This window comes from Schistocerca cancellata, chromosome 6 (assembly GCF_023864275.1).
Source record: "Schistocerca cancellata isolate TAMUIC-IGC-003103 chromosome 6, iqSchCanc2.1, whole genome shotgun sequence".
Classification (NCBI taxonomy): domain Eukaryota; kingdom Metazoa; phylum Arthropoda; class Insecta; order Orthoptera; family Acrididae; genus Schistocerca; species Schistocerca cancellata.
In genome coordinates this window covers 549,538,023-549,561,063 of record NC_064631.1, presented here as the reverse complement: position 1 = coordinate 549,561,063, position 23,041 = coordinate 549,538,023, and the positions used below count along the sequence as shown (strand labels likewise).

At 38.3% G+C, this 23,041-nt stretch overlaps 1 protein-coding gene across 6 annotated transcripts in view; it reads left to right on the top strand.

Annotated features, from left to right (window-relative positions):
- LOC126190722 (probable phosphorylase b kinase regulatory subunit beta) overlaps positions 1 to 23,041 on the top strand; it is a 181,220-nt gene that overhangs the window by 20,983 nt on the left and 137,196 nt on the right. For 5 of the 6 annotated variants that reach the window (XM_049931205.1, XM_049931203.1, XM_049931202.1 and 2 more), the window contains 5 exons: positions 2,241 to 2,382; positions 3,850 to 3,953; positions 6,212 to 6,347; positions 20,894 to 21,101; positions 21,314 to 21,510. In XM_049931205.1, the coding sequence (XP_049787162.1) occupies positions 2,348 to 2,382; positions 3,850 to 3,953; positions 6,212 to 6,347; positions 20,894 to 21,101; positions 21,314 to 21,510 (680 nt within the window). In that variant the 5' untranslated portion in view covers positions 2,241 to 2,347. The remainder of the gene's footprint in view (positions 1 to 2,240; positions 2,383 to 3,849; positions 3,954 to 6,211; positions 6,348 to 20,893; positions 21,102 to 21,313; positions 21,511 to 23,041) is intronic. The other variant, XM_049931207.1, reaches the window with a different exon arrangement.

The following is a 23,041-nucleotide window of genomic DNA, read 5'->3' as shown; positions in this document are numbered from 1 at the left end:
TTTTGTTTGGTTTCTTGCTGCAGTTAGTTTTTTATCTATATTGCACTGAAAATAGAGCATAGCAATGCACATGCCGGTAGTATGCACTGTGTGTATTGTTTCCATTCATTCATGATACCTGCTGTTGGCAACAGTAATGTCTTTCTTACCTCATTGCCCTCAATTTTACATTCATCACTACATGGTTCTGCGCAGGGTTTTTCTTCATGACAGTATTAGCTGTGTGATTATAGTGACACACAGCAATACTGTGGATGGGTTTACTGATGAAGAGTCAGCTGATATGCATGTATTGCAGCGGAAGAGAGGGACAATGACGCTCTGCTGAGCTCTTCCTGCAGTGATGATGTTGGCCACACCATGGGACTTTTGCATCTATGCATAGCCCCCTATGAAAAACTGGAATCTTTCATGCTAAAATTTAAGACACTGGGTGTGTGAGGTATGCTAGAACACTCGATATGAAAGAGAGTGTGTTAGACACAATTGGTAACAGTTCTGCCTCTAATTGCATATTGCATGAGCTCCAAACACCAGCCAACCAACTGTTTTAGAGTCTAATATTAACAACAATTGCACCCATATCATCCACAGAAGGTGCAATAGTAGCAGCTAACTAACTTCCCATTTTGAGTGGCATTTGAAAATTGTTTCCAAAGGAATGTACAGAAAACACCAGTTTTCTTACTTTCATATTGTTTACAGATGAGTCCATGTTTACAAGAGAGGGCATATTCAACTGTAGGAATAGCCATGTAAGGAATGACAATGTGTAATTTACAGAAGAGGCCATGTTTACAAGAGAGGGCATGTTCAAAAGTAGGAATAGCTATATAAGGCATGACGAACATCCACACACACTGGTGTGTCGATCCTATGAACAGAAATTTGCTGTGAATGTATGGGCTGGTATTGTCAACGATTTTGTGATTGGACCTTTTCTATTTCCTGATACAGTGAGCAGAGTGGTGTACAGAACTTCCTCAGCGTCTCGTACAGTTCCTAGATGTTGTGCCACTGAGAATTCATCAGCTTATGGGGTTTCAACATGTCAGGGCACCTGCACGCTTCACATTCAATATTAGGAACCACATTGAAGAGCAGTTTGGACGACAATGGATTAGTCGCTGTGATCTAGTTCTTTGGCCAGCTCAGACATAACACTAATAGCAAACAAGTCTGCAGAAGTATTCACTGGAGTCTCATTAACTATGCTCCTCACATGTCCGTAGAAGAACAAGGGCTTCTTCTTCTGGGCCCACATGAAGAGCCTAGTTTAAGAGAGTCCAGTGAATACATGCACAGACTTGGTTGTTAGAATTATCACACCTGTGGAAATAGTATGCCAAACTCATGGCATTCTTGAGTGTGTAAGACAGTCAATGGTGTGTTGCTGTGCACTTTGCCATAATCGTAGTGATCAAAATTTTGAACAGTATCTGCAGGGGGGCTGTTCTGTATTTGTTATGTGCTATACTGTACTCTTACAAACCAGACAGAACACACTGTAATAAAAGTGTACGTGTTTTTCCATGAGGGTTGTGACATTACTCTGTGCTACACATTGTACATTTTGTTTAATTTTTGTTACAAGCTTCTTCACTGTTGTGGAGGTATTTGCACAAAAACTAGGGTGATCACAGGAACAAACCAGATATGTCATAACCTCTGAAAGTTTGTCAGTGGAATTATGTTTTACCCTGTATAAAGTAATCTGGAAGTAATTCTCGTAATTATCAATGAATAGATTAGTGCTACTAAAAAATTGTTGTAAGTATACTACACGGAAGCAGCCTTCAGTGCCTGCCTTTGACTGCTGATGTACAACTTAACTTGTTCCACATTCCTGAAGGCTCTTCTTCATTAGGAGATTAACGGAACACAATGTGTGAATGAATGAATGAGTGATGTTGCTATTGTTCAGTGTATAAGTAATTAATATAATGATAAGTACCATTATCAAGTGATAGTATTTTTAGTGGTCCCATGGAATAAAATAATATTTGTATTAAAATAATTTTTATTATATGTCAGAGTTTTTCTACCATTATTCCAAATAATTTATTTTTATTGCTCAGTTTGAGAAAGTTATTTCTGATGAACCAATTCCTTTACCTTCTGTAATGTCTGTGTAATCCTTGTTTTTAAGCATAAAAAATATACAACACAGAAAAAATATATATATTATTACACATTTTTTGCAACCATTTTCAGTACTCATCATACATTTTTATATCCAGTTTTTTCCAGGTGTGATGGTATTGAGTTTCTGAATCACGTTCCAGAGGGTTGACGCAGGCTTTTATTTGAAAACACAGAAAACAGAGAAGATTATAATCAGTTCATAATGACAGCTGTTGAAGAAAGAATGCTTGGCAGCCGGTAGTACAACTTCTTTTTCTGTTTATTGTTTCGTTCTAATTCCCTTGGACGTGTCTGTAAATAGTTCACTCTGATGTTTAGTAAGTAGTTACCAACCCAAACCACTGTTTCACATGTCACATTTGTGACATCTCTGCCCAAACTCTTTGCCTTTACAAATGTCTGCTTGTGTCTGTGTATATGCGGATGGATATGTGTGTGTGTGTGCGAGTGTATACCTGTCCTTTTTCCCCCTAAGGTAAGTCTTTCTGCTCCCGGGATTGGAATGACTCCTTACCCTCTCCCTTAAAACCCACATCCTTTCGTCTTTCCCTCTCCTTCCCTCTTTCCTGACGAAGCAACCGTTTGTTGCAAAAGCTTGAATTTTGTGTGTATGTTTGTGTTTGTTTGTGTGTCTATCGACCTGCCAGCGCTTTTGTGTGGTAAGTCTCATCATCTTTGTTTTTAGATATATTTTTCCCACATGGAATGTTTCCCTCTATTATATTGAGGTCATGAAAAGGAGGATAAGCTATTTGTAACCCTTTGCGGTACTAGGCAATGTCCTAGTGGAGCTGTTTTTCCGTTGCCTTCCTCTGACTGTAATGGGGATGAATGATGATGATGATGATGAAGATGACACAACAATTATTAATTTTGAAAATAAAAAGTGGAATCAAATCCTCAATAATAAGAAATGAAAATATAATTAAAGATAAAAGCAACAGGGAGAAAGTAAAATGGGATGTAGAAAAGTGAATGGTTCAGTTGGTGGTGGGACTTTAAAAATATGGAAAAAAATGTATTTTATGAATAGCTTTTGCTTTAAATGTAAGCAGCAATGCCAAGGTATTCTATTTTAAGTAATTTGACCACCTGTTTTAATTATTTAATGCCATCTCATTTGTTACTATCCTGCTTGCTCTGTTACTTTATAATTCTAGTTATCTTATTGCAAAACAATACATATAAGGCATATATAACATAAAATGGATTTTCAATAATTTGAAATATATGTATGAGCTGTAATTACAAAAACTGCATTTGCTTAGTCTGTACCGTTTCTTTTCTTGTATGTGTTACATAATCTTTCAAAAAAAAAAAAATCCAGAAAGCTAAATTTTTATTTAAAAGCTATCATCTGAAAATGTCTGTGTGAAGAGACCACTACAGGTGCAGAAAACTAATGAATCAGTAGGTCTAATCAGTATTGTTATGGTATATTGTCTCCATGCATGTGAGTGTTTTATTCACACATTTTTGTGTGCCTTGAGTAAGTTTGTAGTTTTCATTTCTGACTGTTTCCTTATAACCATATGAAATATATAGCATATTTCTATAACTAAGATTTTTTTTCTTGATTTGGAAGTGAATACCAGTGGGTTGCATTTTACCATAAAGCTGCATTTTTTCCTTTTATAACTACATTGAAAGGTATAAATATTAAATGAATAAAGTAGAAATCATTGTTTTCAATTATAATTTTAGGATGAACCGCCAAGGCAGTGTATATGACCTGGAAGTAGACCTCAGTTTGAAAATGGCTAATTATGAAGCTACAGTGCGGCAGTTAGACACATACTATGGAATAGGTAAATTTGGAATTTTGTCTTTGTTTTAGTGTGCAGTTATTATCTTCTTCTTCTTTTTAAGTTCGCCATGCTGTTTACTTGTGTCTACCAAATGCACTGGTGTTGCATTGTACACTTTTCGTGTCCTCTCAGTTAATTACATATTATTATCGTTTATTTATTTATTTCATCTTATGTTGATCTCAGATTGTGAGCACATCACAGGAGATGTGGAATGAGTCAGACACAAAGACAGTTATAAAAAATCATGATTTACATTATTGATCTCTGTTTTCTAAAGAATTGAAAAACACTAGATAAATTATGTGTAGGGTAAACCTTCTTTAAATATGTACTATAACAGATAGCAGTACTGCAATTTATGTTATAATTTGGAAAAAAGCAAAAATACATATCCATAAGGAGTACCTGAAGAATCATGTACAGAAGATTTTACAAGATAAGTGTTCAAAGTAGTTAATCACAAAATTAGAGGTATTTCACATTTGTAAAAGGCAACCATCTGATAAGAAATGAAATAAATAATGTATTACAGATGAATAAATTATCATAGACAATTATTTAGTTCCTTCCGAATACAAGTCATTTTTTATGCATCAAACTCTTCTAACGACTATAAAGTAAATGGACAGATAAAAAAATTTACTCACCAAGTGGCGGCAGGGGAACACAAACACAAAAGGATTTAACTTTTACAAACTTTCAGAGCCAGTGACTCCTCCTCCTGGCAGAAGAGTTGTAGGGGGAGGAAGAGGGATGAAGAAAAAGGACTGGAGAGGTTTAGGAAAAGGGGTACAATTTAGAAAAGTCACACAGAATCCCAGGTCAGGCGAGACTTAATGAATGGGATGAGAAGGAAAGGCTGATCGTTGGGGACTGCTCCGGACGAGATCTCGTCTGATTGCAGTAAAGACACTTAATATGTATTCACAGGACAAGTGACCGTAACTGAAAAAATGTCATGATGATCTCTCTATTGGCAAAAGATTTTGGAATAGTGTCCCATTTGGATCTGCAGCAGGGACCTGCCTAGGGAGAGGTAACCGTGAGACAAAAATTGAGTAACCAACAAAAGGACAACATTCTGTGAGTTGGAGCATGGGATGTCAGAAGTTTGAATGTGACAAGGAAGCTAGAAAATCTGAAAAGGGCAATGCAAATTCTCATTCTAGATAAAGGGGTATCCGTGAACCGCTAAGACAGCTGATTTGCTTAGTTGTCTTAGTTGGGTGTGTCACAGATGTTTCTCGTATCTTTCTTTGACTGTTCTGATAGTCTTCCCCATGGAAGACGTGCCACATTAGCATGGAATGTGATACAAGCATGGCTTTTAGAGACCTAGATCATGTTTAAAATTACAAAGCATACTTTTTTATCTTAGTTGAAGGAGAAAAACACACTGTATGCCATGTTTCCACAGGAGTCTACCAATCTTTCCAGTTATTGGACCAGCATAAGCTAAAACTCACTTACCTACCTTATTGTGGCTTATTATCTGGAAAGATCAGTATGAGACCTATGGGAACATGGCATCCAGTGTATTTTACCCTTCCCCAAATACAATTGTGAAACGCTATAGCTGAGACCAGTATTGTGGTGCAAATGGTAAGTTTCTGTGACAGCATAATTAAGGAGTCTATTGAAATAAAGATGTCAGAAAACCCAATAAAGAGGGACAAAGATTTCAATTTAAATAATGCTTGGGGTCCAGCACCTAATATATTAAAATCTTGCTGACTGTCATATCTACCAGAGTTGGAAAACACTGAGGAATGTGATTGCCACAAAATATTGGTTCAAGCTTTGAATAGCAAAGAGCATCAAAAGGCATATTGGGTGTTGGGAATCAAACTTGGCTATTAATAGCAGTGCGACACCGACAAAAGTTCACAGTCAGCTTAAAGTCCAGGCAGATAGTACAAAAACAGCAAAACTTGCAGTGCCTGAAGCATATGGCTGGGGCGGCTGTCGTAATATTGTGCATAAAATGGGAACAACAATTTGGCAGACCACCTGGAATCACACCAAGAAATAAAACTTTTTTCTTTTGTGCTATGTTATTTACATAGTCTTATAAATGAGATACTTCTTCTGTATTAACTATACAGAATTTCTCACTGTACTGTAGTATGATCTCTTAACATCAGCAGCTATTCCTCCTGGTGATGTGTGGATCAAAATATAAAGTTCACTGAAGGACAAACGTTAGAGATTATATTGGATTCACTGTAAATTTTTAATTTTTTTTCTTTGTTTAGTGAAACGTCAGCTTCTTCGATACCAGAGTCCAATTACTGGCCTCTTTCCTGTGTTGTCAACTGATGAGAAGGTTGGGAGTGTTAGGGACAGCATATATTGTGCTGCTGCTATCTGGAGTCTTTATCAGTCATACAGGTATTTTGATTCTCTTACACAAAAGTACAAATTGAAGTTTTAGATTGCTCTTTTTTATTGCATGTATGAAGTTTCCAGGCTCATCGTGTTTTATCTGTGAACTCTTTGTGCAAATTGATAATACCACTCATTGTAAAATATTATAACTGTTGTGATACACTCTGTGTTGTACAAAATTGTTAAGGCTTTCCTGCCCTCTTGTTGACAAATTGCCTATTGGTATCTGTCTCAGGTTCTTCAGCTGACGTTTGTTTGCTGATTTTTCTGATATTTTGACAGCACCAGTGGTTATTTTTGTCAGAGGTTCACCCACCATTGCTGATTGTTGACTGGAGTCAAGCTCGCAGCCACAGATATACGTACCTAGTGCACCAATGTCCAGGGACTTTTCCGTCGTCATTACTGCTATGGTATTCCCCTTGTTACCTACGATGGTCATTTGCTGCAGCACTGGAATACAGGATCTGTTCATCTTGAGGCTGTCTTATTTCTTGTTGAAGCTATTATAATGTTTATGTGTTTCTACAGTTTCACTGAACAAGCAGGTTCAAGGTTCAAGTGGCTCTGAGCACTATGGAACTTAACATCTGAGGTCATCAGTCCCCTAGAAATTAGAACTACTTAAACCTAACTGACCTAAGGACATCACATACATCCATGCCCGAGGCAGGATTCGAACCTGCAACCGTAGCAGTCACGCGGTTCAGGACTGAAGTGCGTAGAACCGCTCGGCTACTGCGGCCGGCTGAACAAGCAGGTGTGATTGCTCTCCTCTACAGCAAGAACTTACACATTGGTGAATTTTACTATGTGGTCGGTCTCATACAGTGCACACTCTGCCATGGTTGATTTCTCCACTTGTCCCAACCTGCAAAGCCTCTCATGTTCAATGATCGATTGATCATCCAGTCAATCCAACATAACTTTTCCACATTTAGATTGTATGTAGTATATTTCTGGCATTGCATGTGTCTCCCTCTGCCACTCTAAAACACTCTTTGATCATCTTTGTTGGCTTATAAATATCTTTACACCTTGTTTGCACAATATATGGCCAATTCTGTCTGTCCATCTAGGAATGTATGGCACAGAGTCCATACCCAACATTTCTTTTTCTGAAGTGTCACTTCGCTAAGTGTTTGATTCTGTGACACTTCCTATGTAACTGGTAGAGTACCCACTGCACCTCAGAACCCTTTCAAGGTGTTGCATCTGGCATCTGAGGTGCTGTGGCTCACATATTTGTCTTCCTTGATGTACAAGCATATTAATCATGCCTCTTTTCTTGCACAGGTTTCTATCTGTGTGTGTCTGTTTTAGATACATGCTGTGTCCCAGGTTTCACCATCCCTCCTGACCAGCACATCTAGAAAGGGTAGCTGTTGGTCCTTTCCTGCCTCCATGGTAAAATTTATGTTGGCATGGAGAATGTTCAGATGTCTTAGGAAGTCACCAGGCTGTTCCTCACCACAGGTCGACACAATGAAGGTATCATCAACATATCTGTACCACACTTTAGGTCACAGGGTGCCAAGTCCAGCACCTGTGCTTTGAAATGTTCCATGAAGAAGTTGGCCACTATTGGACTAAGTGTACTGCCGATGGTGATGCCTTCCTGCTGTTCATAGAAGTTACCATTCCACTTGGAATAGCTCATGGTGAGACATACACGAAATTTGGTAATGTAATGTGGGGAAAATGGAACTGATATACCGTAGAGAATCATTGAGTGGCACTTTGGTAAACAAAGAAACAACATCAAAGCTGACCAGGATGTCATTTGGTCCAAGTTTTAGTTTCTTCAGCTTCTCAGTGAAATGTCCTGAGTCCTTTCCCACTTGCAGCTGGAGCAGAGAGGCCAAGTATTTCACCAATTTGTATATAAGTGAGCCAGGAGCACTAGCAGTTGGTCTTAATGGAACATCATTCTTATGGATTTGTGGTAATCCATACAGCCGAGGTGGTAGGGCTTCTGTATTACACATTTTGAACCACAGGCAGTGGACTTGGCACCTTGTAAACCAAAGATATAGTACAGATACTTCTATGATACCAGCATTGTGTCGAACCATGGTGAGGAATAGCTCGGTGACTTCTTAAGACACCTGAACAGTCTCCTTGCAAACATAAAATTTATCATGGAGGAAGAAAAGGACCAACAGCTACCCTTTCCAGATGTGTTGGTCATAAGGGATTGTGAAAACCTGGAACACAGCATGTGCCCGAAACCGACACACACGGAACGATACCTGCACAAACTGTCAAACTGCCACCTGGGCCAGAAAAGAGTCATCATTAATACACTCGTAATGCAAGCAATGGGTACTCCACCAGTTAAATAAGAAATGTTGTAAAATCGCACACATGGCAAAGTGACATGTTGGAAAACAGAAATGTCAGGTACGGTCTTTCTGCCACACATTCCCAGAGTGACTGACAGAATCAGCCACATCTTGTGCCAACATGCCTTAAAGATTGTTTATAAACTGGCAAAGAAGATCAAAGAGTGTCTCAGATCAGCAAAGAAGAAAAGAGACACACTGCAATGTCAGGAATATACCGAATATCATGTACATGAGGAAAAATCTGTTAGAATGACTGGACAATCAATCAACATCAGGATCACTGAACAAAAGCGGCATTGCAGGTTGGGGCAGGTGAAGGAATTGGCCATGGTGGAGGGTGCACTATATGAGATGGACCACATAGTAAAATTCCCGGACATGGAAGTGATTACTGTAGAAAAGAACTATCAAACTCAGATGTTCAAAGCTACTACAGAAATACACAAACATGACAATAGCTTCCATAAGAAAGAGAAAGCCTCAAGGCGAATGGATCCTGGACTCCTGTGCCACAGCAAACAACCATAGCAAATAGCAAATACCACAGTGGTAATGACCATGGAAAAGCCCTTGGACATTGGCATACCACGTACATATAATCTGTGGTGTGTGCTCAGCTCCAGTCTGCCATCAGCACCTGTGCTGAAAAAAATGTCAGAAAAATCTTCAAACAAATGTTGGCTAGAGAACCTGAGACAGAAGCCTACAGGCAGTTTGTGACACTCTGTGTGTAGTATCATGTTTTTATCCATCCTGTAAGAGGAGTCATCATGTACCACAATTTGTCATTATGTCATACCCCTTTGGCATTGAGTTTCATTGCATGCATGTATTTAAGATGACATATTTCAAAACTTTGGAATCAAGCTGCAAAATTCTTAATACTATACTCTGATTAAAACTGTTCATTATATGGCTATAGTGTTGCCACATTGGCTGTCAGCTGTGACTTAATTAAAGCTCAGATTACAAGGGAGAGGGCTATCAACATTGACAAATGTGTTTTGCCTGCTGCAGCTGTCAACTGTAAAATGAGCTATTAGCAGTTCCCATGCATGCACATTACACTAGTAAGAAACTGCAGGTGAACTGGTGCTTTGTTGTGCCAAGGAAAAAAGTATCAGTTAACAAGTAATTTTAATGACACTATAACTTATAAATTTCTCACTTACCTGTATTTTGACTGCATGAGTAATAAACCCTGAATTTTATCTACATCTGCTTTTACAATCACATAATACTCCATAGATCATTGTACAGAGCATAATGGAGGATACTTTGTACTGTTGTTTGTAATTTTCTTTCCTGTTCCGCACACACATTGAATGAGTGACAAATAAGTGTCTTTTTATATCATAATATCTCTTATTTTCTCCTTTTACATGACTAATGTTGTATGAGGTAGAATTGTTCTGTAGTCTGTCACAAATTGTGAGTCTCTTAAGTTCATCAATAGCAATTTGTGAAAAGATTGTCTTTCCCCTTCAGTGATCCCCATTGAAACTCGTGAAACATTTCCATAAGTGTCTTATACTGGTTGACTCAGATGCTGGTAACAAATGTAGCAGCACATTTCTGAGTTTAATCAATGTCTTCCTTAAATCAGACATGAGGAGGATCCCAAACAGTCAGCAAGTGCTTAAGAATGGTGTGCACAAATCTCCTGAACATGCGACTCTTTACAGATGTACAACAGATTCCCAGAACACTCCCAATAAACTGTAAGTGCGGCCCACCATCCTGTCCCCACCACATCCCCTCCCGTAGACAGCACTACGGCATCTTCCTCTAAATCTGATGAAGGTGATAACTTTCACACTATTAAAAAGATGGCAAGAGCAACAATACCACCGAACAAGAGTAGGCTAACTGAGAAGATCAGCAGCTGAAGTTATTGTTTGAATGATGGGCATGCAGTTTAGTAAAGGAATACCTACATCATGACTACATCTTGTCTTTTCTGTTGATTTGTTCATTCATTCATCTTACACCATATATCCTGTGTAGATGGGGAAACTTCAAAAACGTGGAACAAGTCAGGGTGTACATTAACAAAAAATAGAACAGTTCATAGAAACCAAATCCGTAACCTGTATAATAATAAACACTCTCTGTCTTGCTTAATGCTATTTGTGTTTATGTTAGTTAAATTTTTAGGTAATAAATTAGAGAAAAAGTTGATACTTTGAAAAAAGCTGCTGCTTCCTGTAGTACAACTGTGGAAGCAACTACTTTTTTTTGCCAGGAGTTTGCCTTTCTGAATACACAGTCATGGCAGTACATCTCTCTTATTGCCCAACCACCATAATGACAGAGCTTAACTTCACCATATGCCCTATTTGGGTTATTCAGGCATTATTGGCCATGGAATGAACTGCTATGCCCACGGTAGTTTTTCTAGTTTTTGAAATAATTGTGTTCAATAATTCATTGGCACCAATAGCCAGCATTGTAAAAGACTTCAGGTGTCATTAACCACAGTTACCGGCATATGTTAGCAAATGGATGTTGTTGCTATGAACTAAGATTGTATTGAATGGATGTTGTCAATTTTTAGTTGATATTTATTCAAAAAAACCTGTAAATAATATATAAAAACAAGGCTAACAACTCATCTGAAGGTCAATACAATCTCTGTCAGTATGTTAACATAATCTTGTCAGTTTTTGCTTGACTTTGACTGACCATCTTTGCTTCGACCATGCCCATAACCAGAACTAGCAATCAAACACTCGTCTGAAGGTATAGCAGCTTTATTGCTGGTATGTCATCTGCCGACACCCATGCTACTTGGTAGAAGAGAGATATACTTTAATCCGTTGATCCCTTGCAGAAAACAGAATTGCTTAAAGGGAACAAGTTAATCCATAGTAACACAGTAACATTTAATGAGCAAGGAGCAAAAATGACACAATAAATTCACAATAACAAGGAATAAAAGGAATACATAGAGTAAGAATAAAAAACATAAAAAACACAGCATCCCTTGTGGGTGGGTGTGGAACTGCTTTGACACCTGCAGTTTAGTTGGTTACATTATGTGATACTGTGCTACCAACACTATGTGGACACTTAATTCTGCACTAGTGCATGACAACACTCGTGTCAGACACTACATGCACCCCCTTGGTGGAAGCAAAGTGCTGATGTAGAGGAAACAAGCAGGAAAATGTACACATCATCCGGAATGGGTTGACAGCACCAGTGGTTGTTCTGTGGCGGGTGGTTGTGGTAACTGCAGTACTTGTGGCTGGGGATCAGGCTCTGGAAGATTCTGATGTCTTTGTGGTGTTGTGGACAGTGATGCCTCTTGAAATACATATACAGGTTTGACTCTGTTGAGGGAAACAGTCATTGTCTTGACATTCACCAAGATGTTCAGCATATGCGTACCTCTTCATAACACATGGTATGGCCAGTGTATGGAGGTTGCAATGGTGGTTTAATGCCATCAGTTTGGATCATGATGTGGGAGCAGCTGTCAAGTCATATTCTATACTGCACAAAAAAGATAGGTACAAATAGATTGTATGGATACACTCATGGTTGGCCGTAGCACAATATACCAAGTGTTCAATGAAAATTGCAGCAAATTCCCCTTTGAAAAAACACTCTTGTAAGAATCAATGAAATTTTGCCCATGTTCTGAGACAATAAGTGGCACAAAAGTTCATTTACAGGCATTTTTTGATGATACAGTGGGAAAAATAGACAGCAAGAAAAAGTGCTGTGATGAACTTTGTCTTCGGAGGTTCCTTCATAGATGAAAATCAAGGATGTTTCTGCTATTCAATTTTGGTTTCGCTGCAAAGACAAATGACATTGTATTTTGTAATGTAATCAAGCCAACGAACATTCGGAATCCCACAATACCAGAGGTTATCAATATAGTTATAAAAACTGTGTTAATAGAAATCAGTTATTTCAAGGTTAACTATATTTTGATGCATGTAACAAGGTAGTGTGCTGTGATGGGAAGTTTTCAAAGGGCATATCTGTGCAATATGGTCCCACATATGACGTAAGAATTCTGGCTGGTCTTGTGTAGACGTATGCAGGACAACAGCATCAGTGAATTCACCTGAAGTCTCTTCATAGACTAGCTTCATAGCTGAAGAATCAATGTCAGTTTCATATGTGGTTTGCCAGCCGAGGAGGACAATAGGACGAGCCAATGTCCAAGTTTTGTCATAGCACATGAGCACTTCCTTCAGGGAGCAAGGCCACTGCTCAATCATGCCATTGCTAGCAGAATGGTAACTAGTACTCTTGTGGCTGATATACCCACAAAATTTGGCAAGCTGTCTGAATAAGCATGACTTAAATTTCCAACCGCAACCAATAGTAATATGCAGAAGGCAAACAAATCTCGCTAACCATGTTGACAGAAATGTAGAGGCCAATTTTTCACTGGTAATGTTGTCAATGAGCACTGCCTCTGCTCACAGGGTGAAATAAATCTATCAAGGTCAATAAATGGTGTTGACCATTTTATGGAGGGAGTGGTCCTACTACATCAAGATGAACATGCATAAAATGCATGGTTATATTCAGAAAATCACCAATTGGCACTTGCACGTGGCAAGACACCTTACACCGTTGACATTTTATACACATTCATGCCCATCTTTGACAGTTTTTTTTTTCCATCCCAGCCACTTGAAACATCGAGACATCAGCCTAAATGTGGGACGGACTCCTGGGTGGCACATGTTGTGGACGCTGCCGCAAACTTGTCTTCTGAATGCTGATGCAAGAAACGGGTGAGGTCTTCCTCAGGAGATATCACAGTACAGCCTGACATCTTTTTCCACAATGTCAGTGAGTTGCAATTGTAATACTGACAGCATTGTCAATGAGTGTTCGGAGCTCTTCATCATTTTTTTGTGCTCGGGCCAGTGTGGAGAAATCAATAGCCCCCATCATGCTGCTGATGTGCGAAAGACAGTCAGCTACTAATTATCAATACTAAAAAGTGCTTGATGTCAGTCCTGAATTGTGCCATAAATTCAAGATGGTTATATTTGTGAGGAGAGCAGTTGATATTGTTCCACTTAACTGAATAGGTCATCAGTTTTTGGTCCATGGAGATTGTAAATACTTGTGCCTCAATCTGTTGTAGAAAGAATTTAAATGTCTCATATACAACCAGCAACTCTGGGTCATTGGCATTGCACTTCCTCTGAGATTTGGACAGTTGGTGAGAGAAATACACCAATGGTTGCCTTGAGCCCTCTGACTATTGTTGTAGTGCCACACCGATAGCCGTCTTGTTGCATCCACTTCTAACACTAGGGGAGCATTGAGTTTGGGATGTGCAAGGAATACTGTGTCAGCCATGCTCTGTTTCGCATCCTCAAATGCGAAGCACATAGCCTTGGTCCACTGCACTGAGGAACTACCTTTCACTTTATGTCCTGCTGGTGCCACCGTCAATGGTTCTTGCCATTCTGCTTCACGAGGTAGGCGACAATGATAAAAGTTCAGCATGCCTAGGAACCACCACAGTTTCTTGGTTGTGGTTGGCTTCGATCTTCTCTGTTAAAGATAGAGAGCCCACAGATGAAATTCCGTGTCCTAAGAAAGTAACATCATGTTACTTGAAAACACAATTAGCAGTGTTCAACATGACTCTGTAATGCTCCAGACACTTCCTGCAGGTGTTGTCAATGTTGTTTGGGATGGCTGAAAACATGAGCACATCATCCAGGTATGCAAAAAAAAAACAGAAGGACTTGAATGACAGATTCAAAAAACCTTTGCCATATCTTTGCTGCCTTCCGTAATCCAAATGTTGTACACATGCTCTCAGATAGCCCAAATGGCATTGTAGTTCCAGTCTTTGGGATATGTTCTTTTGCTACTGGTATCAGTATATAGGCTTTTGCACAGTCTAGTACAATGAATATGATTGTACCATGTAATGCCTTAACAGTGGTACAGGATTACAGTCAGGCATTGTTCTCACATTAAGCGCATGATAGTCTTCACGGGAGCATCAGGCTCCATCTTTCTTAGGCACCAGGTGTAAGATGGAGGCCCATGGACTGCTTCACGGTCTGATGATGCCCTCTCATAGCATAGTGTCAAACTCTGTGTTAGCAATAGTGAGGTGGTCTGGTGGAAACATCTAGGTTTGCTTGACACTGGTGTTCCATCCATCGTTTCGATATGGTGCACTTTACTGTGTGGTATTTGCTTAGGTGCTTCTGGTGATCCGGTGAAATCAGAAACAGACTTAGTAAAGAAGTGCACTTACTCTCTTGTGCCTTCGCTTCGCATCGTGGATGGCTGTGCTGCAATGAAACCCAGTGGTAGTTAACCCAGTAATGCTGCCAACCAATCGGGGGTTGACTATGTCTCGCAAGAGGTTGTAATGTTCCAAGAGATCTGTGCTGATTATAGCATCTGTGACAGTAAAATCCCAGATGAATGGATGATGTAATCCTAAATTCAAGTCCATACTCTGGATGCCCAAGGTTGCAATAGTTTAATTTTTGGCTGCCAATAGATGGAAGGCAGTTTGTGGCCTGCAGCAATGTCTCTGAGACCATGGTGAGATACTCAGGTCCAAAGCAATGACCACCAGAAAATTCAGGCCATAGCTTCTGTCACTAATGAACAGGTAACGGGGGTTGCACGCACGACCAACCGCCATCAGCATTGTTTCCTGCACCACCTTGTGACAACAGCCCACCAACCTGCGTGCATAACATTTCCACCTTTGCCAAGAGTGAGTTATAATTGGTGTGTGCAACTGTTGCCGAGACTATCGTACTGCTACACTATGTCACGACTGCACTAATCTGGGCTGGGCTGATGTCTTCCTGTATTTGGTCTGCAAGTTCTGCCATGACATCATATTACATGTTCAATTGGTATGCCACTATTGCCTTTACATGAGTGTGCAATATGTTGTCCAGCACTGTGACTGATCCATCTTGCTGTGCAGATACCATAGATGTTGCCATGGCTTATGATCTCCAATATCCTCTTACATAAGAACTTGGCATATTCTATACTCCTGTGAGGCAGTGACTCTCTGTTTAAGTTGTGCCTTGAGCTTCTCATAGGAACTCACCCCTGGGGGCACGGTGATGACATCCTGCACCTCAGCTGTGGCGTGGTGATCCAGTTGGCTTACTCTGAGTCCAAACTTTGTTGTGTCAACTGTGATTCTGGTGAACAGAATCACAGGACTGGGTTACTGGGCCAAAACTGAGACAAGTAGACCACTTATCTTGACACTGTTGGTTCTTCCACCATCATGTAGACTTGATACAAATCAGTTGTAGTTCAGTTCCTTGCAGTTCTGGATCACATTTGGGTCACCACTTGTCAGTTTCAGCTTGAATTCCACTGACTGACTTTTGCTTTGATGTGCTCATAACCGTAACAAGCAATCAAACACTCATCTGGAGGTATGAGAGCTTTATTGTGGTTACGTTGTCTACCGACATTCTTACTGATCAGTAGAAAAGAGATAACATACTTAAATGCGCTGATCCCTTGCAGAGAACAAAACTGTTTCTCAAAGAGAAGTTATATTTTAGGGAACCTGTTCATAAAACAGATAAGTTTATTGCATTTAAAATATGGATCTTTCTTGTATAAAAATTGTCTGGTATCTCTCCTCACCACTTTGCCAGATCTTGCGATGCTTCTTTCTACTCAAGCTTTGCACCTTCTCTGAGATATTTTGACTTTTCTGAAGGTGGAATCAATTTAGAGAAATGTCTTCCACTGAGTCTATCTACAGGTGAACTGTTTTGAGTGGAAATTGATTCAACCAGACAACCAATGTTCACCAAAGCATCTGCCAGTTCAGTAATGAACTCAACTAGATGTTAGTTAGTCAGCTTCAACTTTTTGTATGAAACATTCAAATTTATGGCCATCATTATGAGACTCTCATAAAAAAAATATAAAAAAAATTCTTACACCACTTCATTTGTTTCCTCTCAGAAGAGTAGTACGCCATTAGCTGGCCACTGTGGTCCACTCCAGCCTTGTTTTTATCGTAATCCAAAATACAGTCAGGTTTCATCTTCTCTGTAATTTCTAACTTTATTCTGACAGTGTCATTAGATGCTGTTGTTTTCTGTTTCATTGTCAAAATAAATACAACCCTAGTCTCTTTCCATTTTGCAGGCAGCAAATGGTCTTGTTTCAAAAACAAAAGTTCATTTTCTGTCATCCTCTGGGCTACTTGATCTTTAGCTAGTCCTTTTTTCACTACTGTACCTACTGCCTTAGTTGTGTTTTCCCACAGATGAGCGAGTGTAAAATTGATTCATGTGTAGAATATGGCATTTACCACAGTAACATTCACACAGTCTGTTTACTACATGCCAAGTGCTGTTATTAGAATTTCACATTTCAAATTGTATCCACTTTCACATAACATAAAAAAATTATGCCATAATTGTTGGGCTTATTTATCATGTAGACCTTGAAAGTAAGTCAGCTGTGAAAAGGACAAATTCCTTCATATGTAGTGAGATTTCCTCCTGATTTATAAGCTTTCGCTGTTTATCACAAATATATCAAAGATGGTTCTCACCTTATGAATAGGATCATGCCCATCATGGCTTTTTGAAATGGAGTTACACTGTTTACAAGATGTAGAATTCACAGAAGTGATAAAAAGCAGTCTTTTGACTAACACTTTCCTGCAAAGGAGGTCTGTAGCATGGGATTCATAGAACAATAGTCTGTCAATTTAGGTTTTCTAACAAGGCACATATGTAAAACCACACCAAAAAACTTATACAGTTCAGTAAGTTTCACAGTACTCCACTTGTGCCAAATTGAGTGCAGCTTCAGCTTCCATGTTGTAACTAGCTTGTGAGTAGTTGTACTAACATGGCAGCTTGTCTCCCATTTTACACTCTTCAACAGTTATTCATCAAAAAAGTGGGTGGAACAATCAAACACAGAAGAGTTCTGATCAATATGAACTTGAATTCCATGTGGTTCTTCAAAAACTGGAAGCCGTGGAGCGATGGTGTTGTCATCGGTTCAGTGCCCAGTTGAAAGAGGCAGATTGATAGATGTGAAACAGAGGGATCTCTGGTACAGCATCAACATCAGCAGCTTCATCTTGAGGGCTCACTGACACTTCTTCTATAACATAAATAACGAAATTTAGCTTTCTGGTGTTCAGTTGACAGTATATAAGGTTACAGAAAAAAAATGCAGTGAAACAAACAGCTTATCATCACTGCTTTAGAAACCAGAAATTTGTTCATCAAGCTCTGAACTATCAACACAAACTCTATCTCTCTATCATTTAAGGCCATCCTGAAGACAAATACAAAGCATGAAGCCGATGACAGAGACAACAATCAAAGCCCTATGCTCTGTGCATGACGTTGTGTGTCCTTGCATTTGTCAACAAGATGATTCAGCACACCACAAAGCAAGTAACTTTCCTTTCTTGCCAATAGGAGTGACAGGTGCCGGCAACTGTATTTTTTCATGGTAGTACAAAAATCATAGAATACCTGTTCACAGACGTCAGAAACAAAACAAACATTGGAATACATTTAGAAACCTGAGAAATGGCTGGTGGTGGTCCTATGTCACTTGTCTTTTTGGAGTAAATCTGTGAGATGCAGGAGCTATGTCGCTCTTCTCCAGTATGTTAACAATCACAACTTACACCAATAGGAAAGATTTTGTCATCCTAGAAAGCTGAAATTTATGCTGTTGAAACCAATGTAGACATTTGTTTGTTCTCATAATCAAAATCTGCTGCGAAATGTTTGGGATCCGGTTAGTCCCTTTGGGAAAAATCAAAATTGCTGGTGCTGGGATCACTTGTGATCAAGCACAGATGATTTAAAAATCATTGGCAAATCCAGTGTGGAATAATGACAGTATTATGAATAGGATAATTTGCTACACACTGTATAAAGGAGTGTTGAGTTGTAGACAGCCTGTCTGCTACTCAACATCTCCTCTATATGGTGAACAGGAATCTATCCTTTCCATAATATTATTGAAGATTTAAAAATGATGCTTTGCTTTACTGATGTTTAGCAATTAGGAATACTGTTATATGTATCTGCCTTCCAATGTCTGATTCACCTGAACCAGTAATTAGGTATATTTGTTTATCAAAATGATGATGAGTTGCTCTTAAAATATGCAACAGCGGCATCTTAGTGCCCAGTTTAAATTATCCCAGGAAAATGGTAAAAACAATAGAGATTAATTGAGAACCTAGAAAATGATGTGGTTTACCACTATTATTATTTAGTATCTATACAGATGGCTCACTCTAAGATTGGAAAGAAACAAACTCCCCTGGTGTTAAAATTGAAAAAAACACATTGCTGCTAACATTATTATTGGCAGATGACTAGATGGTAATGACTGAAACGAAAGATGAGTGACAAAGGTCTGAATACAAACTTCAAAACTTTTCTCATAGGACTATATGAAAGTTTCAGATAGTAAAATGAAGATAATTGGTACAACTGAGAATGAAGAAAAATTTGTGTTAATAACAAATTATTAGAATGGGTAACAGACTTTATTTATTTTGGTCAATATTGTGCAATTTACAGATCAGACAGATATAGAGAAATATTTAACAAATCGTTACCAATTAAATGAAATATTTAAAAGAAACTTTGATAAACAAATAAAGAAAGACATACAAATTAGATTTTACAATGTTGGACTCTCTGTCAAAATGATGAAGGCAGAATAAAACAGCACACAGATAGATGCATGTGGGCACTGAGGGACAAAGTGAGAAGTGAAAATGTAAGAAAACAATGACATATAAAAGAATGGTGCATGATGAACTAACATACCAATTAAATGTCATCAGCTTCTTGTCACGGTGCCAGAAAGTAGGCTGCTATATACAATGCTACAATATCAACCACAAGAAAGAACAGATTTAGGAAGACTATTGCCAATGGATTGAACAGTTTGCGTAGTCGCAGAATGGGAGGTACCCAATACCACTAATGGGTGATTATACATGTAACCTTAAATATGAATACCATAGAATCAATATGCAGCAATATGCTCATTAGTGAGCAATGACATTGATTTTGCAAGTACTGGTACTGTCAGTGTACTTTCATAAACTCACAGTTACTTTTCTTGGCTTTCAGGATTAACAAAACTAACGAAGAGAGTTGAGGTGGTTTGTCCTCCTGAGAAATGACAAAAGCGGTAAACAGTAACTGTTGCAAAACATATACTGCTAAATTTCATCCATCATAAATGATATTTTTGGAAAGTCTGAAACTGTGCAAATAATGATTTAAATGTTACAATTATGGCAGCAGCTATGTAACCACTTCAGTAACTGCTTTATTTAAGTCATATACTGCTGCCAGGATGCTGTTCCCTCTGTGAAAGAGGAAACAGTAGTTTTGAAAAGGTGCCAGCCTTCTGGTTACAGCAGGATGAAGTATAAAATGAAGAGCCACAAGAAAGGATTTTGGATGGAAATAATGCATTACAAACCAAGGCAGAAGAAATGATTTTAATGGGACAAATACTAAAGCATATATGAATAGAAAATTTGATACTGAAAGGACCAGTAGAAATAAACAAGAATATGTGGATGTGGATGTAGATACACATATGAATAGACTAGCGCAAGATAGGAAAAATAGAAGATGACATGAAACCAAACAAAAGATAGATGACTATAAATAAAAATCTTGCTGTAAAAATGTTAAATGTCCTGGTTTAGTTCTCTTACTTTTGTTACATTTTATGCTCCAGCTGCCTTATCTGATCTGAAGGATACCAACATAGTTACTCTTTTAGCTGTGTAGTTTTACCTTTTCAGTCACTTTTCTCTCTCACTTGTTTTAGTTTTGTATTGCATTTGTTATATCTGAATATTTTCTCTCCATTTTTATTACTCCGTTTATATTTGCATGTTCTTTTGGTTGGCTTCAGTTTTACTGTTAAATTACTTCAACAGTTGTTTCCTTGAAAAGTTTTCTCCTGTTTGTAATTTCTTGTTTATTTTGATGTAGTCTGTTGCTTTCCTGTCACACATTTCCCCACCTATTCTGTCCTGTGCCTTGCTGTATCCATTGTTCATACTTACTTTGAATGTGATCCATTACGTAATAACATATTTGGAAAAAAAAATGTTTGTAGTTTTACAAACAAGCCGCAGCCATCAACAACAATGATACTATATAATGCTTCTTGTAGGCGCATTGACGATGACCGAGGAAAATCCCATGAATTGGGCCAGTCGGCAGTAAAATGTATGAGAGGAATATTAGAATGCTGGATAAAGCAATCACATCGCATAGAACTTTTCAAAAAGCAACAGAGCAGCAAATATGCACTTCATTGCAAATTCCATTTAATCACTGGTGATGAAGTATTCAGTGATGATGATTATTCACACTTGCAGGTAAAATATAAGTACCTCCTGTTTGAACACAATTTTTGAATTAAAAAAAAAATCAGTACTGTTAGTTTCATTGAGAAATAAGTATCAAAGGATTGGATCTATTTAGACACTTAACACATATTTTCAGTATATTGGCTCACATTTTTTTCTATCTTGCAGAGAAAAACAACCAGTGTGACATTTTATATAGTGTTTTGTTTTTTGTCTCACAGATTGATGTTGTTTCACTATACCTGTTGTTCCTAGTGCAAATGATAACCTCAGGTTTGCAAATTATATACACGCAAGATGAGGTGGCATTTGTGCAAAATTTGGTTTATTATGTTGAACGAGCATATCGCACGCCAGATTTTGGAATGTGGGAAAGAGGAAGCAAGTATAATAATGGTACCCCTGAAATACATGCCAGGTATATATTTTCTAAATTTTTGGAGCACTTATCATAATTTTCTTGTTTGTTATATTATATTGACATCATAATACGTGTGTTTATTTTTTGCAGGTACAACAGCAGTAATTACATAATTGATGCAAGACAATAGATTTCATTTTTACAGTTAAAATGTTTCAAAATGTAAACATGAGCTCCTGAAATTGTAGACTATGGAAAATCAATGTCTTTCCCTGATGAAACCACACATTTTGCATTATATTTGTTGAATTTTATTTGCACAGTGATTCTTTTTAATTTATATATTTTAAGCTACACAGCCCTATAGCAGTCATTGATAACCAAAAGAAGTTATGTAAGCAAAGATCTTGTTAGACAATAGCTGATATATTTTACAAAATGTTTTGGGTTTGAAAAACCTTTCTATTTGCTGAGTGATTTGTCTGTCGACTGTTGACCAAATACAAATTCAATTGAATGTTGTTCAAGAGTTTCTAGACATGTTTGAATGTGATTCCAGCAAGTTTATTCAACATGTCATAATAGTACGGATTCATCACTAAAGACCAGAGACAAAGGGGTAGTAGAAACAACGGGTAGCGAAAGGTACAAATGTACCAAAGAAATAAAAAATGACATCTGCAATGATTCTCATGATTTAGTGCTAATAGACTGCCTTCAGAACCACAGAACTGCTACCAAAGAGGACTGGACTTCTTTTAATGGCATTGGATGGCTGTCTTAAAAAATTAAAAGATGTTGAATTTGCATAGGCATAACTTATCTTCAGAATGTCCATTTCCCAGAAAAACAGTAGATAACAGTACTCCTTAGCTTTTAGAAATATAGGTTCCTTTTTCAGGGGCAAGAGAGAACTTTTCTGAGGTAGTTGGACAGGAGTGAGACTGGTGTCACTGTGTGTTCGTGGGTGAGGAGGGGGGGGGGGGGGATGCACCAAGAATGCAGGCTATGAGGAAATCCCTTCACAAAATCTGGATTCTTCTTATCCTACTGCGTACCCCCTCCCCTATCAAACAATCTCTAGACAAATGTGTTTGCTTTTGGTGTTCTGGAATATGCTTCCCCTGAATGTAAGCACTGGTTGTCCCATCTGTCTCTTGAATTTACAGGTTTTCTCAGTTGAATCTTCTAGTTTATAATATGAAAATATGTTTGATTACACTTTTGTTCTATTTATCAGGCAATGAATTTTATGAACATCCCTTCTACTTTAGTTTTACTGTTGTGCCAGTGCCGTGATACAGTGTGAGGAGAATATTTCTCAGTCTAACAGTGAAAGTTTGTGTTTGTAAGTTGGAGATATGTTTATTTTTTGTGTAGTCCCCTGTAGGGAAATGTGCTTTGTAAAACATTATTTCCAGTGAATAAATTCCTCCCTTGAAATGCCTGAATGGTCGGCAACAAAGCCTTCTATGGCTACCAAACTATAATAAGTGGATTTAAAACATTTCCCAATCCAAATTTGTTGGGCTGTGGGAATATGTGGAAGGTAGAGGGCATTAAATCAGGTGCATAGGGAGGTGTTTGC